The 13,859-nt window shown below is 42.1% G+C and overlaps 1 protein-coding gene across 1 annotated transcript; it reads right to left on the bottom strand.

The window, feature by feature from the left end:
- Positions 1-456: 456 nt before the first annotated feature.
- Positions 457-2,520, bottom strand: LOC110780697 (uncharacterized). The gene has a single exon (XM_056831465.1). The coding sequence runs from the start codon at positions 2,518-2,520 to the stop codon at positions 457-459; it is 2,064 nt and encodes a 687-aa protein (XP_056687443.1).
- Between the last annotated feature and the right edge of the window lie 11,339 nt (positions 2,521-13,859).

Raw genomic sequence — 13,859 nt, 5'->3', positions numbered from 1 at the left:
CGGGAATGGGTCTTTAGGGCATGCTTTGTTGATGTCTGTGAAGTCGATACAGACTCTCCACTTTCCATTCTTTTTACTGACGACGACGACATTTGCTAACCAATCTGGATACTTGACTTCTCTGATTTTCCCGGAGTCTATCAGTTTTCGGACTTCTTCGTCTATGATTTTATTTCTCTCAGGTGCGAATTTTCGCCGTTTCTGTTTCACTGGTTTGAAGTTGGGGTCGACATTGAGTTTGTGGGTGATGACGTCTGAACTGATTCCTGTCATGTCCTCGTGCGACCAAGCGAAGCAGTCCGAGTTTTCTCTTAGGAATGACACTATCTGACTTCAGATATTGTCAGGCAACGATGCTCCGATCCTTACTACTTGGTCTGGCTTTGCCTGATCTAGCATAATTTCGTCGATCTGTTGGTCGTCGGGGTCGTCTACCGTCGACCCTGGCTGTAATTGCTAGATGGATGACTTTGATGGTTTCAGCGTCGTTTCATAACATTTCTTTGCGTCCCTTTGCTGTCCTTTGATTTCCATGACTCCCCATTTGGTTGGGAACTTGATTGAGTGGTGGTATGTCGACGGCACCGCCTTCATTTTGTGGATCCATGGTCGTCCCAAAATGACGTTGTATGCTGATGGGCAGTCGACGACGTTGAACTTGGTCATCACATTAACACCTTCCGCGTACGTAGGCAGCGATATCTCTCCTACTGTTCGTAGCGATTCTCCACTGAATCCTACTAGGACTGTCGACCTTCTGATTATACTCTTTTCGTCTAGTCCCATTTCCTGCCGAGCCTCTAGGAACAATACGTTTGCTGAACTGCCGTTGTCGATCAATATCCTTTTGATGAGAGCGTTGCCTATTGGGAGCGATATGACTAGCCCGTCATGATGTTCCTGTATTGTGTCGGTTGAATCTGAGTCGTCGAAAGTTATTATCATCGCCGCTAATGACTTGTCGAGTGCTACTTCGTCTTCGGTCTGCCCCTCTTTGACGGCTTCAGATTCGCCCCTGTTGATTTTTTTAGCTGCAGAAGAAGTTAGTCCACATATATCTGAACCACCAGAAATAACGTTTACCACTTTTTCGAACGTGGGCGGGGCTGGTCGGTCGCCGCTTGGTGCTGGGTTGGGTTGGGAGCTGCTATCCTTGTTGTACGTCTCCTTTCCTTTGTCGCTCAGTAGGTCCTTCAGGTGGCCTCTTTTCAATAAATACGCCACCTCCTTTTTGAGGGAGATGCATTCCTCGGTTGTGTGGCCATTGTCGCGGTAGAAGTCGCACCACCTGCTCATGTCCTTCGTAGAGTCTGGTCTGTCACTCTTCTTAGGCCATCTGACAGTACCACCTACACTTTGAATGGTGTTTACCACGCCTCCAATGTCGACGTTGAAGCCATACTCGGAGATGGGGGGATAAACGACCCGTTCATTCCTGTAAACACTGTTAGTATCATCATATTGATTGACATTTTGTACCTGACCCTGGCGGTTGTATGGTTGGTGTCTCCAGCCGTTGTTCCTTGGGGTGTACAACCTCTTGTCGCTGCTGCCCCCTGCTGGTCGCTGAGAAACCATTCGTGTAATCTCGTCGTCTTCAATCCGCATCTGGGCAGTAGCCCCCGATCTGACTTCTTCGAAGTTTGCACAGGGATATTTGGTTAGTTCCCGGTACAGCTCTGAGTTGGGGACGAGACCTCTCTTGAATGCTTCGATGGCTGTCCTGACATCACAGTTTTTTATGCTAATTTTTTCACAATTAAAACGGTTAAAATAATCGCGTACCGACTCGGTAGGTCCTTGGACCAACCGATAGAGGTCACTTGTTTGTTTCTCCAACTGGCGACTGCTGGCGAATTGTTGGTAGAAGGCGTTGATGAGGTCGGACAGGCAGAAGATAGATCCAGGTGTTATGTTCATGAGCCATTCCAGGGCTGCTCCGTCGAGGGTTCCTCCGAAGGATTTGCACATGACGGGCTCGACTAGGTCGTAGGGGATGCCGATCTGCCACATTCGCTGCTTGTAGAAGTTGACGTGTCTGTATGGATCAGACGTTCCGTCATACAGGGTGGTCCAGGTAGGGAGTCGGAGCTGGTGTAGTACCGTCACCCTAGCGATCGCTTCACAGAACGGCGATGCTGCATACCCGTCGGTCGGCTCGGTCTCCACGGGCGTGGGTGCCCCCGGCAGTTTGGTCATCAACTTCATCATCAACGAGCATCGCTTATTCATGTGATTTTCCATCTTATTTAGGCGCTTGGTGACGGGGTCCGGTATTGCTTCATCCTTTTCCTCATGTGGATCCTCGCCGTCGGACAGGTCTTCAGAGTCGCCAGTCATCTCGAATATCAACTTCTTCGGTTTTGCACCTGGCTTGTTACGCGATTGATACTTGTTACTTTTCACGGATTCGAGCTCCTTCTGGAGGTTTTCAATGGAGGCCCTTTCTTGGGCCAGCTCTGCTTGGGCCTTCTCGTAGGCCGCTTTCATCTCTGCGAGCGTCATCTCTTCAGTAGTCATGGTGTGTAGGGTGATTTTGTGTGAAACCTAGTTAATGTCCCCACAGACGGCGCCAAACTGTTTATGCCAAATTTCGTCTAGGGGCGATCTTTGGCTTAGGTCGACACTAACTAAGCGATAATCAAATAAGGGAAGACAAAAAGAGACACGACACAGAGAAGTGTTGACGCGGAAAACCCAGGAATAAGGTAAAAAACCGCGGATAGCTATGAGGCTATCAATCCACTAAGTTTCCTATATGATTATTTGTATCTTATTCTAGAAATCAATGTAACAAAATATAAATAATGAATACAAGAATGATTTGAATGCTTTTATGGCTTGAGAGTATGAGAGCTTCAGTTTCTGTCCCCTCGTTTGTCTTCGTCTTCGTCCTTTTATAGGAATTTTCTAACGGTCTGGTTGGTTGAGAGAATCCCACAAAGATAGGGATATCTTTGTTGCACGTTTCTTTGGTCTTCAACTGACTCCACGTTTCTCGCGCATGTCTTGGACTCATTCCTGCTATCATGACGGCGCTGCCCATCGTGGGCTTTAGGTTAACTTATCTTTATTGGCCTGCCCAGAGACGACGCGTCTCTACGTTCTTACGCGTTGTCGTCTGTCCTTCGTCGTCTATGCCTCGTCATACGACGCCATGTCGGACGTATCTTCCTGGAACTATGCTTACCTGCGACACGACAGAACCTGGTTGACACGACATGATCAAACGTTAGTGCGGTTATGTCGTTAGTCCAAAAAGTGGGATAACAGACACCCCGTCCGATAGAAGTGGACGAATCTGTTTTTGAATTTTGAAAATAAGGACCTACGCGGCTTGTGACGTAGACCCCGCCGGCTAAAGACGGCGAACCTGTCCGCTAAGGTTGGACACCCCGTCAGATAGAAGTGGACGAATCTATTTTGAAATTTGTTTTGTGTTTTTTTTTAAAATAAGGACCTACATGGTTTGCGCCGTAGACCCCGCCGGCTGAAGATGGCGAGCCTATTTCATTTTGTTTTTGGAAGATTCTTTTTTCGAAAACTGAGGACCTGCGCGGCTAGTGACGCAGACCCCGCCCGCTGAAGGTGGGCGAGCCCTGTCCGCTAAGGGTGGACGTCCCTGAATTCGTTTTTTCGATTTGGGAACTCGCGCGGTTTGTGACGCGATCTTGCCGACTGAAGATGGGCAAGTTCCTATTTCTTTGGTTCTTTCTGATTTCTTTTGAGAATTTCTTTTTATTCATTCTTGCAAGAGCGAATTCTTTCGAGGGATTCTCGAATTTAGTTGTAACCTGAACGTGGGCTGGCAACGTGTTCAGACGGACCTTTGTCTTGCGACCGTCTGCTTTCGTAATTTTGAGCTAGTCTTTACGGCTCGACTTGGTCTTCGAACAGAGGACCGTGCACAAGTGTCAATGACGACCTTTCGATGAGGTCGAACCTGTTTTTTTTTTTTTTTGAGATATCCAAACATGATATGGTGTATGGCGCAGTCCGGGAATGTGATTTTGATCGTGCGCTCCTTGTTGGAGTCTATTTTTCGCGAGCCCCCAAGCACTGGGGCTCGTCGACCGTTTTTCGCATCTTAAAATCATGTTTGGGGTCATGCTCGTATGTGCGAGCGACCTTTTTTAGTAGTGTGCTACTTTAGCGAAGTCGTGGAGTGCGACTTTAGTTTTCAGGCGACATCCGGTTTTAGCTTGGCCCGGATTAATCCTTTGACAGACAATCATTTTTTATTTGGAAAACCAACGACTTAACGATACACATTTTTGGTGTTTCGAAGAATGACCATGATATTTAACTTGTTTTTTGAAAAGTGTACATAAGCATTTTCTGAGACGAGTCTAAGTTTCGACCAAGTTTTAATGTTTAATTTTTTTTGCTTATTTGGGAGCTAAAGGTGCTTTGGGCTTGATCCTACTTGCAATAGGGCCTCGTGTTTAGCAACACGGTCTTAAGTCCTTTCCTGTTCCGCGTTTTGTGAAATCTGGGCCTTGGGCTGCATTATCAGCGCCCAAGGCCAGGCGTTAAACATTTCGGCGCCCAGCCTTGGGCGCTGAGAGTCTTTTCCTGGTGATATTTGACTTTCGGATTTCCTAACACGTTTCCGAATGGGATCAGGATGTCACTGGGTGCGTCCAGCTATATATAGGGGCTAGATACGTCCCTATTTTCCACCACACTTAAATTCTTTCCCTCTTTTTTGCTGTGTTTTAATTACTCATTGCTTTTGCCATGTCGATCCCTACTTTCTCACTCCAACGGACTGTTAGGCGTTGGCTACGGGACCTTACTCCCACAAAAAAGGCTTTGTTAAAAGAATACCACTTAGAGGCACTTTTAGGCTTACAACAAATTAATATTGATTATAACTTCTGCATGCTGCCCTAAGCTTTTGGGACTCCGATCATCATGTTTTTGCCTTTCGGGGCAACGAAATATGTCCTTTGCCCGATGAATTTGCTGCGATCCTTGGTTATCCTACTAATGCTACTCCTGTTAGTCCTGGCACTATTGAAGAGGGTAAAACAACCATAAGGGCTTTCCTAGGACTAGATGATAACATGTTTGCTGAAATTGTTGTAGATGACAAGGTTAACTTGGCAAAACTTGTAAAACATCATTTTAGGCCTAGTAAGAATATGACCGAACAGAAATTGAATATCCGAGCCCTTGTATTTTGCTTGTTGAATCATTATTTGTTGTCGAATAACAATGGTGAGTTCGGTGACATAAGGTTGATCCCCTTGATTAGCCAGATGGAAAGTTGCTATTCTATTATGCCGTTGGTTGTTGCCGAGACTTTGCTGAGTGCGGATGAGCTGAAGAAGGATGCCAAATCTGAACATTTTAAGGGAAGCACCCTATTACTGCAGGTAATCGATTTTCTTCTTTGCACACGCATACGCCCCCTTTGCATATATTTCTTTTGCCTGGGGCTGAGTTTCAGCGCCCAGGGCTGGGCGCTGGAGTTTTCGGCGCCTGGTCCTGGGCGTTGAAACTGCGCCCCAAGGACCGTTTTTTTTTCTTTTCATTCTTTTGATTCGATCGTACCTGTTTTTGCAGATTTGGCTTGCGGAACGGCTTAGACTTTTGGAAGCTCCTGCCGATCCTAAACATTATCGCCCTATAGCCTTGGGTAACCGAAAATACTTGCACCAAGGCCAGGACGAGGCCGAATGGACCTCCTTTTTTACTTATGGCATTTGTTCTATTAAGTGGGTGGTACCATGGTGGGGTTTGACTACTATGACAGGGGGTTCTGATGTATCGGTTTTTGTTTCTTTGTTGGGGCTATCTCGTCCCATTTATATTTTCCCTTACCGAGTCATGCGTCAATATGGTTTAAGGAAGACTATCCCCTTTTCTGATACGGTACCACCTAAGGTAGCGGCCTTTTCACAAACATGGGTTCTAGCGTGGGCTAAGTATTATGATGGTCTTCCGCGTTGGGCCGTAGCTACAAATGGCTTTGTGGGTCTTTCTGAAAACTACAAGTTGTGGATGAGCTCCGATGATAAAGATGTGAGGGCCGAGGCTCGTAATGGGGAGCCGGCTGAGCTTTTGATACCTCGTATTCGTGTTAAGTATGATACCTCGTACCTATAGTATTAAGACTGTGAAAGCTCGTCCTGATCGAAAGCGAAAGGAAGTTCCTCCCCGTTCCAGTTTTAGGCCTAAAAAGATGCCTAACATGAAGGGGCCTGCTGTTGTTAAAAGAAATGCAAGCTCTCGCGGAGATCGTCGCCGGAACAATGTATGGGTTAGGAAGGCTCAGCCGCCTGTAGAAACAGTGGCTAGTCTAGTTGATGATAATAATCCTTCTCCCACCATTGTCTGTGCCCTTGAGGCTGAGCGGGCTATAACTGAGAATGTTTCTGAAGCCTTGGCATCTTTGGAAGTTAGTGTCCAGGAGCCGGTTCTTATGGAGATTGATATTGGGGCAGCGCCGAAGACTGTGGGGGTGGATCCTGCGAACATTGCCCTCTACAAGACTTTATTTGATGATCCGGAAGAACTAGAGTAGTGTAGTTCTTGCTAGGGTGTAGGTACCCTCTATTTATTTCAGTTGTGTTTGTTTTTATTCCTAGCACTTTGTTTTCCTTCTTATTATTTCTCAATAAAGGCGTATTTTTATTTTTCATTTATTTTTGTTTCTCCTCTTTTTTATGTATTTTATATGTCTAACACTTTTTGCACAAAGAATATTTTTTTTTTTATTGGACCGAATCCTTGGTAAGGATTGCCTACGTATCTTGTCAGAATCAGGTCGCGCGTAGTTCTAGCTTTAGGATAAGTTCTAGTATGCCGGATTTCGGTAGATATGGCCTGAGGTGGAAACATATTACTTAATCGGTCAAATGAGTGAAGTATTATCATTATTTTCATCTGCCGTTTTTTTTGCCATAAGTCGCGTAAAATTCGACTAATTTGTATAGCTATATTCTTGGTAAACCTATTTGGATACGTACTGTACCCCCCAAGTGTTCGTTATTTTTCCGTTGTGTGCGGATAAAATGACGAGCACTTTTGAAAAGAAATTTTTTGGCAGGCAGAGAGTTTCAACGCCCAGACTGGGGCGTTAGAAATTTCGGCGCCCAGCCCTGGGCGCTGAAAATGACTTGGGCAGTCAATTTTTGACGCATTGCTTCACATGTTCTTGCATTTATTTCCTTTTTTGTGCCTTGATTTTTTGCTCGTATTTAAAGTCAATTTTGAGGCTATTTTGGAGGCTTTTTGACTGTTAGCGTGAAATGCGTTTTTGTCCGGATTAATTTTTCCTATTCGTGACTCGAAACAGTTTTTAAAATGGGGTTAGTGAAGGAAATAATGCCCTTGGTCCAAGTATGCATTCTATGTTAAGTCTAATAAATGCGGTTCAGTATTAATTAACAAGTTAATAATTCAGTGAGATCAAGTGAGCTGAATGCCTAGCTAGAGGCCGCTTCAGTTCAAGTGGAATTAATGATATTAATCCACAGCTTACTCTTGACTGAACCCGTAGGGTCACACAAATAGTACGTAAACGAATCAAGTATTTATTGGCATTAAATACTCCATCTATGGATATTCGGAATTGACGGATCTTGGTTTCAGTGGGAGCTGAGATCGTCACAAGGCAAGAAATGAATACTCCGGAAACGATGATATTGCCGGAAACGGAAATATGGATCGTATCGGAAATATAAATATTATCCAAGTCGTAGATGTTGCCGGAAACGGAAACATGGTACGTATCGGAAAATATTATCGGAAATGGAAATATTGCGGGAATCGGAAATATTGCCGGAAACGGAAATATTGTCAGAATCGGAAATATTATCGGAATCGGAAAATAATTCCGGAAACGGAAATATTAAATATTTGTTCGAAACGGAAATTAATTCCGGAATCGGAAATATTAAATATTGTTCGTATCGGAAATGAATTCCGGAATCGGGAAATTAATCGGAAGCGTATCGTACGAATTAGCATCGGACGAGGCCTGCCAGACGAAGGCCCAGCACGAAGCCGGGCCATCACCCAGCAAGCCAGCGCGCCACAACGCACCAGCCAAGGCTGCGCCAGGCCCACCGCAAGGCAGGCGTAGCTGCGAGCAGTGGGCTGCGAGCATTGCTGCAGCTCGCGTGGGCTTGTAGCTAACGTGGGCCGTGCGGCCGTGTGGGCTGTGCGCGGGCATGGCCTGCACGCTTGCGGGTCATGCTCGCGAAAGTGTTTGTATTCGCATACGAAACCTAAAACGTGCAGAATTCGGTTAATGATTAAATTCCTAATTCTATTTGATAAATTAATTAAATAAGAGTTTTATTATAATTCTAATTTAATTAATTCGTATCCTAATAGGATTCCAATTCTCTTTCCATACCCCTATAAATATGTGGCCTGGGTTCACAATTTATAACGAGTAATTCAAGTATTCAAAGTGAGTTTTGAGAGAAAAATTCAGTCACACATCTTGCTCAAAAGTGCCGAAAATTTATAGTACCTTAGGGGCGATTCTAGTTGGTCAATATTAAGGCGGATCCGGACGTGTTGTGGACTATTTACGGAGGGACGACACTTGGAGTCCTAAAGACTTATTCTTGTTCGGTTCGGGCGCAGCTAGGGAAGGCACGCAACAAAGAGTATGCATCTAAATTATGCTATATGATTATGTGTAAATAATATGTATTCCTGGCTTAATGGTTGTTTCCGCATGATTTATGAATTGTCATATGTATCATAACCTAACAGTGGTATCACGAGCCTCTTATTATTTTCATAATCTAAATTGCATGAACATGGTTAAATATTACAAATTTGCAAGAATTAAAAGGGGTGATTAATTTTCGTAATTGTTAATTAATTGCAAATTGCGTTTATTTAATTATACGTACGCAGTTTTTCGGCAGTTTCTTCGTTACTCATCCAAATCAAGTGATTTTTGTGTCAATTCCGCATGTAAAAGGCATTCTAAAATTCTAAAATTCCGCATGCCGAACGCAGAATTCTCAAATTCGAAGCCTAACTATGACTTTTCGAAGGTTTTAGTTTTTCGAATGCAAAATTTCGTAAATTTAAGATGTTAAATTAAATATTTGCGATTCTTGTTGATAAATCTTGAATTTTTGATTGACCTACTGTATATGTTTAACAAGTTTGAATGCCTAGCCTTGTTAATTATGCAATCTAATTTGTAATTATGATTAATTAGTTGAAAATTAGAATAATTTAGAATTAATTTGATTTTCATAATTAATTATAATTTAATTAGAAACCTATGATTAAAAACCACCATAAAAATTGTAAATTTATGATAAATTTTAAATTTTTATGACCTAGGCTTGAATCCATGATAATCGGAAATCAATTGAATAATAAATTTTCGATTTTTCGCCCTAAAATTATGAAATTAATATTAATTTATTAATTTGTCATTAATTTTAAATATAAATTTTAAATTTTTATGCGATTCGTTCATATAACTTGCACGCACAAAGCAATGGACGCTACGTGTTACCCTTAAGGGGTGTTGTATAGTGCGGGCATGCGACGACGAGCAAGGGAGCTCGTCACCCGTGCGGCACGAATGCAATGAGCAAGGGCATGTTGCACGAGCACAAGGCAGCAGCCCTGCCTTGTGTCGCGTGCCACGAGCGCTGCGCCCAACGTCGATCGAGTGCAGCGAGCAATTGCTCGCGCACAGCGAGCGATGGCTCGCGCACAGCGAGCGATAGCTCGCGTGCATCGAGCGCTGGAGCGCGCGCAGCAAGCGCTGGCGAGCGCGCACAACGAGCGATGGCTCGAGTGCATCGAGCGCTGGTTCGCGCGCAGCGAACACCACTTGTGCGATGGCTTGCGATGGGAAGATGCAGCAGCTATGCGACGAGCGCATGGGCTGCGCGCACATGGCCAGCGATGGCTGTGTGCGTGTGGCCCATGGGCGTGCGATGCGTAGGGTGTTTGCATTACGATTAGATCGTTTTGAATGTTTAATTTGAAATTTTCAGTTTACGTAATTTTAATTAATTTTAAAATTAATAATTTAAATTATTTTCTTGGATTTTAATTTTGAATATTGTAATTATAATAAATTTTATTTATTCTAATTATTTTACTAAAATTAAAATCATGAATTAATTTAAATACGACTGAAATCAAATTAAAATTTTTGGATTCAATTATAAATTTATATGGGCTTTAAATTTTAATTAAATTTGTATGTTTCCGGTTAGACTTGAAATACATTTTTATGTTTAAAATTAGTAAAGCATATGAATTCATTGGTTTAAGTGGGAGCGCTTTTTAGTCATAAACTCTTGATTAGGTCTACGAATCCTTAAGGTTAAAACAACTTGATTAGAATTAATAAGGACTGAATAATTGGTAGATTATTGGTGCCCTTGATTAATTGCTGCAAATGTTTATGTGATGCATAATGTGTTTTACTAACCAGCTATGTGGGCCATTCATGATAATGAATGGGTGAATGGTATATATTGTATATGTACTGTTTTGCAGGTTATGAAGTGACTAGTATGGCCCAAATAGGATAGAAAATATGGTCTGCGTACCATTAATTTGAATGTAATTGGTCTAAAGTACCAAAGTTGTTTTTTAATTCAAATATGGTCTGCGTACCATCAAATAGTTGTAATTAGTTTTAATTATAGCTTATCCTATTTGAAGAAAATGGTGCCTCCCACGGAGATTTTCAAGACGGACTTTGAAGTCAAAGCTTCAAGATGAAGTCGGGCCATACTAGATCACATTTATCTTATGCATGCTTTAAGTTATTTATTGCTTTAAATATGTCTTAATTATGCATAAGATTGTGGCTTGATTATGTTGCATGATTAAGGATTTTAGTTCACTTAAAATCTAACCAACATAGTAAGAGCCTTAAGTTCCAAACTTAAAAATTGAGTTAAAAGGTGCCATGCCAAAATATACACTTGCTTGGATATCCTTTACATCAATCTAGTAATAGTTTTCGCTCAGCGAGGTGTTACTTATTGGTCCTAAAGGGGCAAGGTACACAAATAATTGTGAGTACATGTTAGTTTTGGTGAAACTCAACGATATAAGTAAGGAGTCCTTTTATGTCGTGGCAAAATCGATAGGTTTACCTAATAAGTTCTTAGACGTACCTATCAACCAAGAATAGTTTCTAGACTATTAGCAAAAGGCTTTTGCTTACCTAAGATGTTTTAGGATTAAGTCGACAAACTGTGCTTAGTTCTTCAATGATTTTAGGATCTTGGAATCATTTTATTCACACCTGCCGGAACACATAACTTAAATAAAATGCTTAATAAACATTGAATTATGCATGTATGCTAGAATTTAAGTTTATTAAGAGAAACTGTGAATGGTTATTTATTTGTTTATTCTTTTCAATTGTAGTTTTTAATATGGCAAACAACAATTCATTCAACATTCGATCAATTCTCGAAAAGGAGAAGTTGAACGGGAAAAACTTCCTTGACTGGCAAAGGAACTTGCAAATAGTTCTTATGCAGGAAGAAAAGGAGTATGTCCTAGATGAGGAGATGCCCGAAGCCGCAGGCGACGGGGTCACTCAGGCAGCCCTCAATCGTTGGATTGATGCCAACAAGGATGTGAAATGTCTAATGCTCGCCACCATGAGTGCGGATCTGCAGAAAACGTTCATCAACTCAGATGCTTTCACAATCATCAGTGAGTTGAAGAACATGTTCCAAGATCTGGCTCGAGTCGAAAGATTCGAGACTCATAGGCAAATTCTTGAGACCAAGCTTAAGAAAGGCGAGCCCGTAAGTCCACATGTTCTCAAAATGATTGGACTCATTGAGAATATGAGTCGGCTGGATCAGCAATTTTCTCAGGAAATGGCTATAGACACCATCCTCCATTCTCTTCATAGCGGGTATGATCAGTTCAAACTGAACTACAGTATGAATAGTCTGGATAAAACGCTCACTGAGCTTCACGGTATGCTGAACACCGCTGAAAAGACGCTCAAAAGTGATAAGCAGGATGTGCTTATGGTGCGTGGGGGCAAGTTCAAGAAATCTGGAAAGAAGAGGAATACTAAGAAAGGTGGCAACAAGGCCAGCCCAACTAAGCAAACTGGCGCCAAATCTGTAAAGAGGAAGGTTAGTCAACCCACTTCTGAATCCGAATGCTTCTACTGCAAGAAGAAGGGGCATTGGAAGAGAGATTGCTTGAAGCTAAAGGAAGATCAGAAGAACGGAACAGTCGTTCCATCTTCTGGTATTTTCGTTATAGACTGTATACTTGCTAATTCAACTTCTTGGGTATTAGATACAGGTTGTGGCTCACACTTATGTTCCAATCCACAGGGACTAAGAAGAAGTAGAAAGTTAAGCAAGGGTGAAGTCGACCTACGAGTGGGAAATGGAGCACGGATTGCTGCATTAGCTGTAGGAACTTACTTTTTGTCGTTGCCCTCCGGGCTAGTTTTGGAACTGGAAGAATGTTTCCATGTTCCAAGTCTTACTAAAAACATCATTTCAGTTTCTTGCTTAGATGCTAAGGGATTTTCCTTTTTAATAAAAGACAATAGTTGTTCGTTTTATTTTAAAGAGATGTTTTATGGATCTGCTAGATTAGTCAATGGACTTTATTTATTAGATCACGACAAACAAGTATATAACATAAATACCAAAAAGGCCAAAAAGAATGATTCAGATCTCACCTATCTGTGGCATTGTCGATTAGGCCATATAAACTTGAAACGCTTAGAAAGACTTCAAAAGGAAGGAATTCTAGAACCATTTGACTTAGAGGATTATGGTAAATGCGAATCATGTTTACTTGGCAAAATGACAAAGCAACCTTTCTCTAAAGTTGGAGATAGAGCAAATGAACTATTGGGTTTAATCCATACAGATGTATGTGGACCAATGAGTACAAATGCTAGACGTGGTTTCATCTACTTTATCACTTTCACTGATGATTCAGTAGATATGGTTATGTCTACCTAATGAAGCATAAGTCTGAATCCTTTGACAAATTCAAGGAATTTCAGAGTGAAGTAGAGAATCAATTAGGCAAGAAGATTAAGGCACTGCGATCTGATAGAGGCGGTGAATATCTGAGCTATGAATTTGATGACCATCTGAAAGAATGTGGAATTCTATCAGAATTGACTCCTCCTGGAACACCACAATGGAACGGTGTGTCGGAACGGAGGAACAGAACCTTGCTAGACATGGTCAGGTCAATGATGGGTCAGGCCGAACTTCCATTAGAATTTTGGAGACATGCACTAAATACAACTGCACTCACTATAAATAGAGCTCCGTCTAAAGCTGTCGAAAAGACTCCATACGAATTATGGTTTGGAAAGCCTCCAAATGTGTCTTTTCTTAAGATTTGGGGATGTGAAGTATACGTCAAACAATTAATTTCAGACAACCTTCATCCAAAATCTGACAAATGTATCCTTGTGGGCTATCTAAAGGAAACAAAGGGGTATTACTTCTACAATACATCTGAGAACAAGGTGTTTGTTGCTCGAGATGGTGTCTTTTTGGAGAAAGATCACATTTCCAAAATGACAAGTGGGAGAAAAGTAGACCTCGAAGAAATTCGAGTCGAACAACAAACTCTAGAGAATGCTCAAGATGACATTCAGGATGACACTCAGAGATCTTTAGAAGAATCTGGTGAGAATCATGGTCAATCTAAAAATATTACCCCGCGTAGATCGCAAAGATATAGATCTCAACCGGAAAGGTACTTAGGTATTTTGACGAATGAGAGCTATGACGTTCTATTACTTGAAAGTGATGAACCTGCGACTTACAAACAAGCTATGACGAGCCCTAGCTCCAAGCAATGGCAAGAAGCCATGCAATCTGAATTAG

The sequence above is a fragment of the Spinacia oleracea genome, chromosome 1 (assembly GCF_020520425.1).
Source record: "Spinacia oleracea cultivar Varoflay chromosome 1, BTI_SOV_V1, whole genome shotgun sequence".
Taxonomy (NCBI): Eukaryota; Viridiplantae; Streptophyta; class Magnoliopsida; order Caryophyllales; family Amaranthaceae; genus Spinacia; species Spinacia oleracea.
This window is presented reverse-complemented; position numbering and strand designations above follow the sequence as displayed.

Coding starts and splice junctions, on each gene's coding strand:
- LOC110780697 (XM_056831465.1), bottom strand. CDS start 2,520: ATGACTACTGAAGAGATGACGCTCGCAGAGATGAAAGCGGCCTACGAG.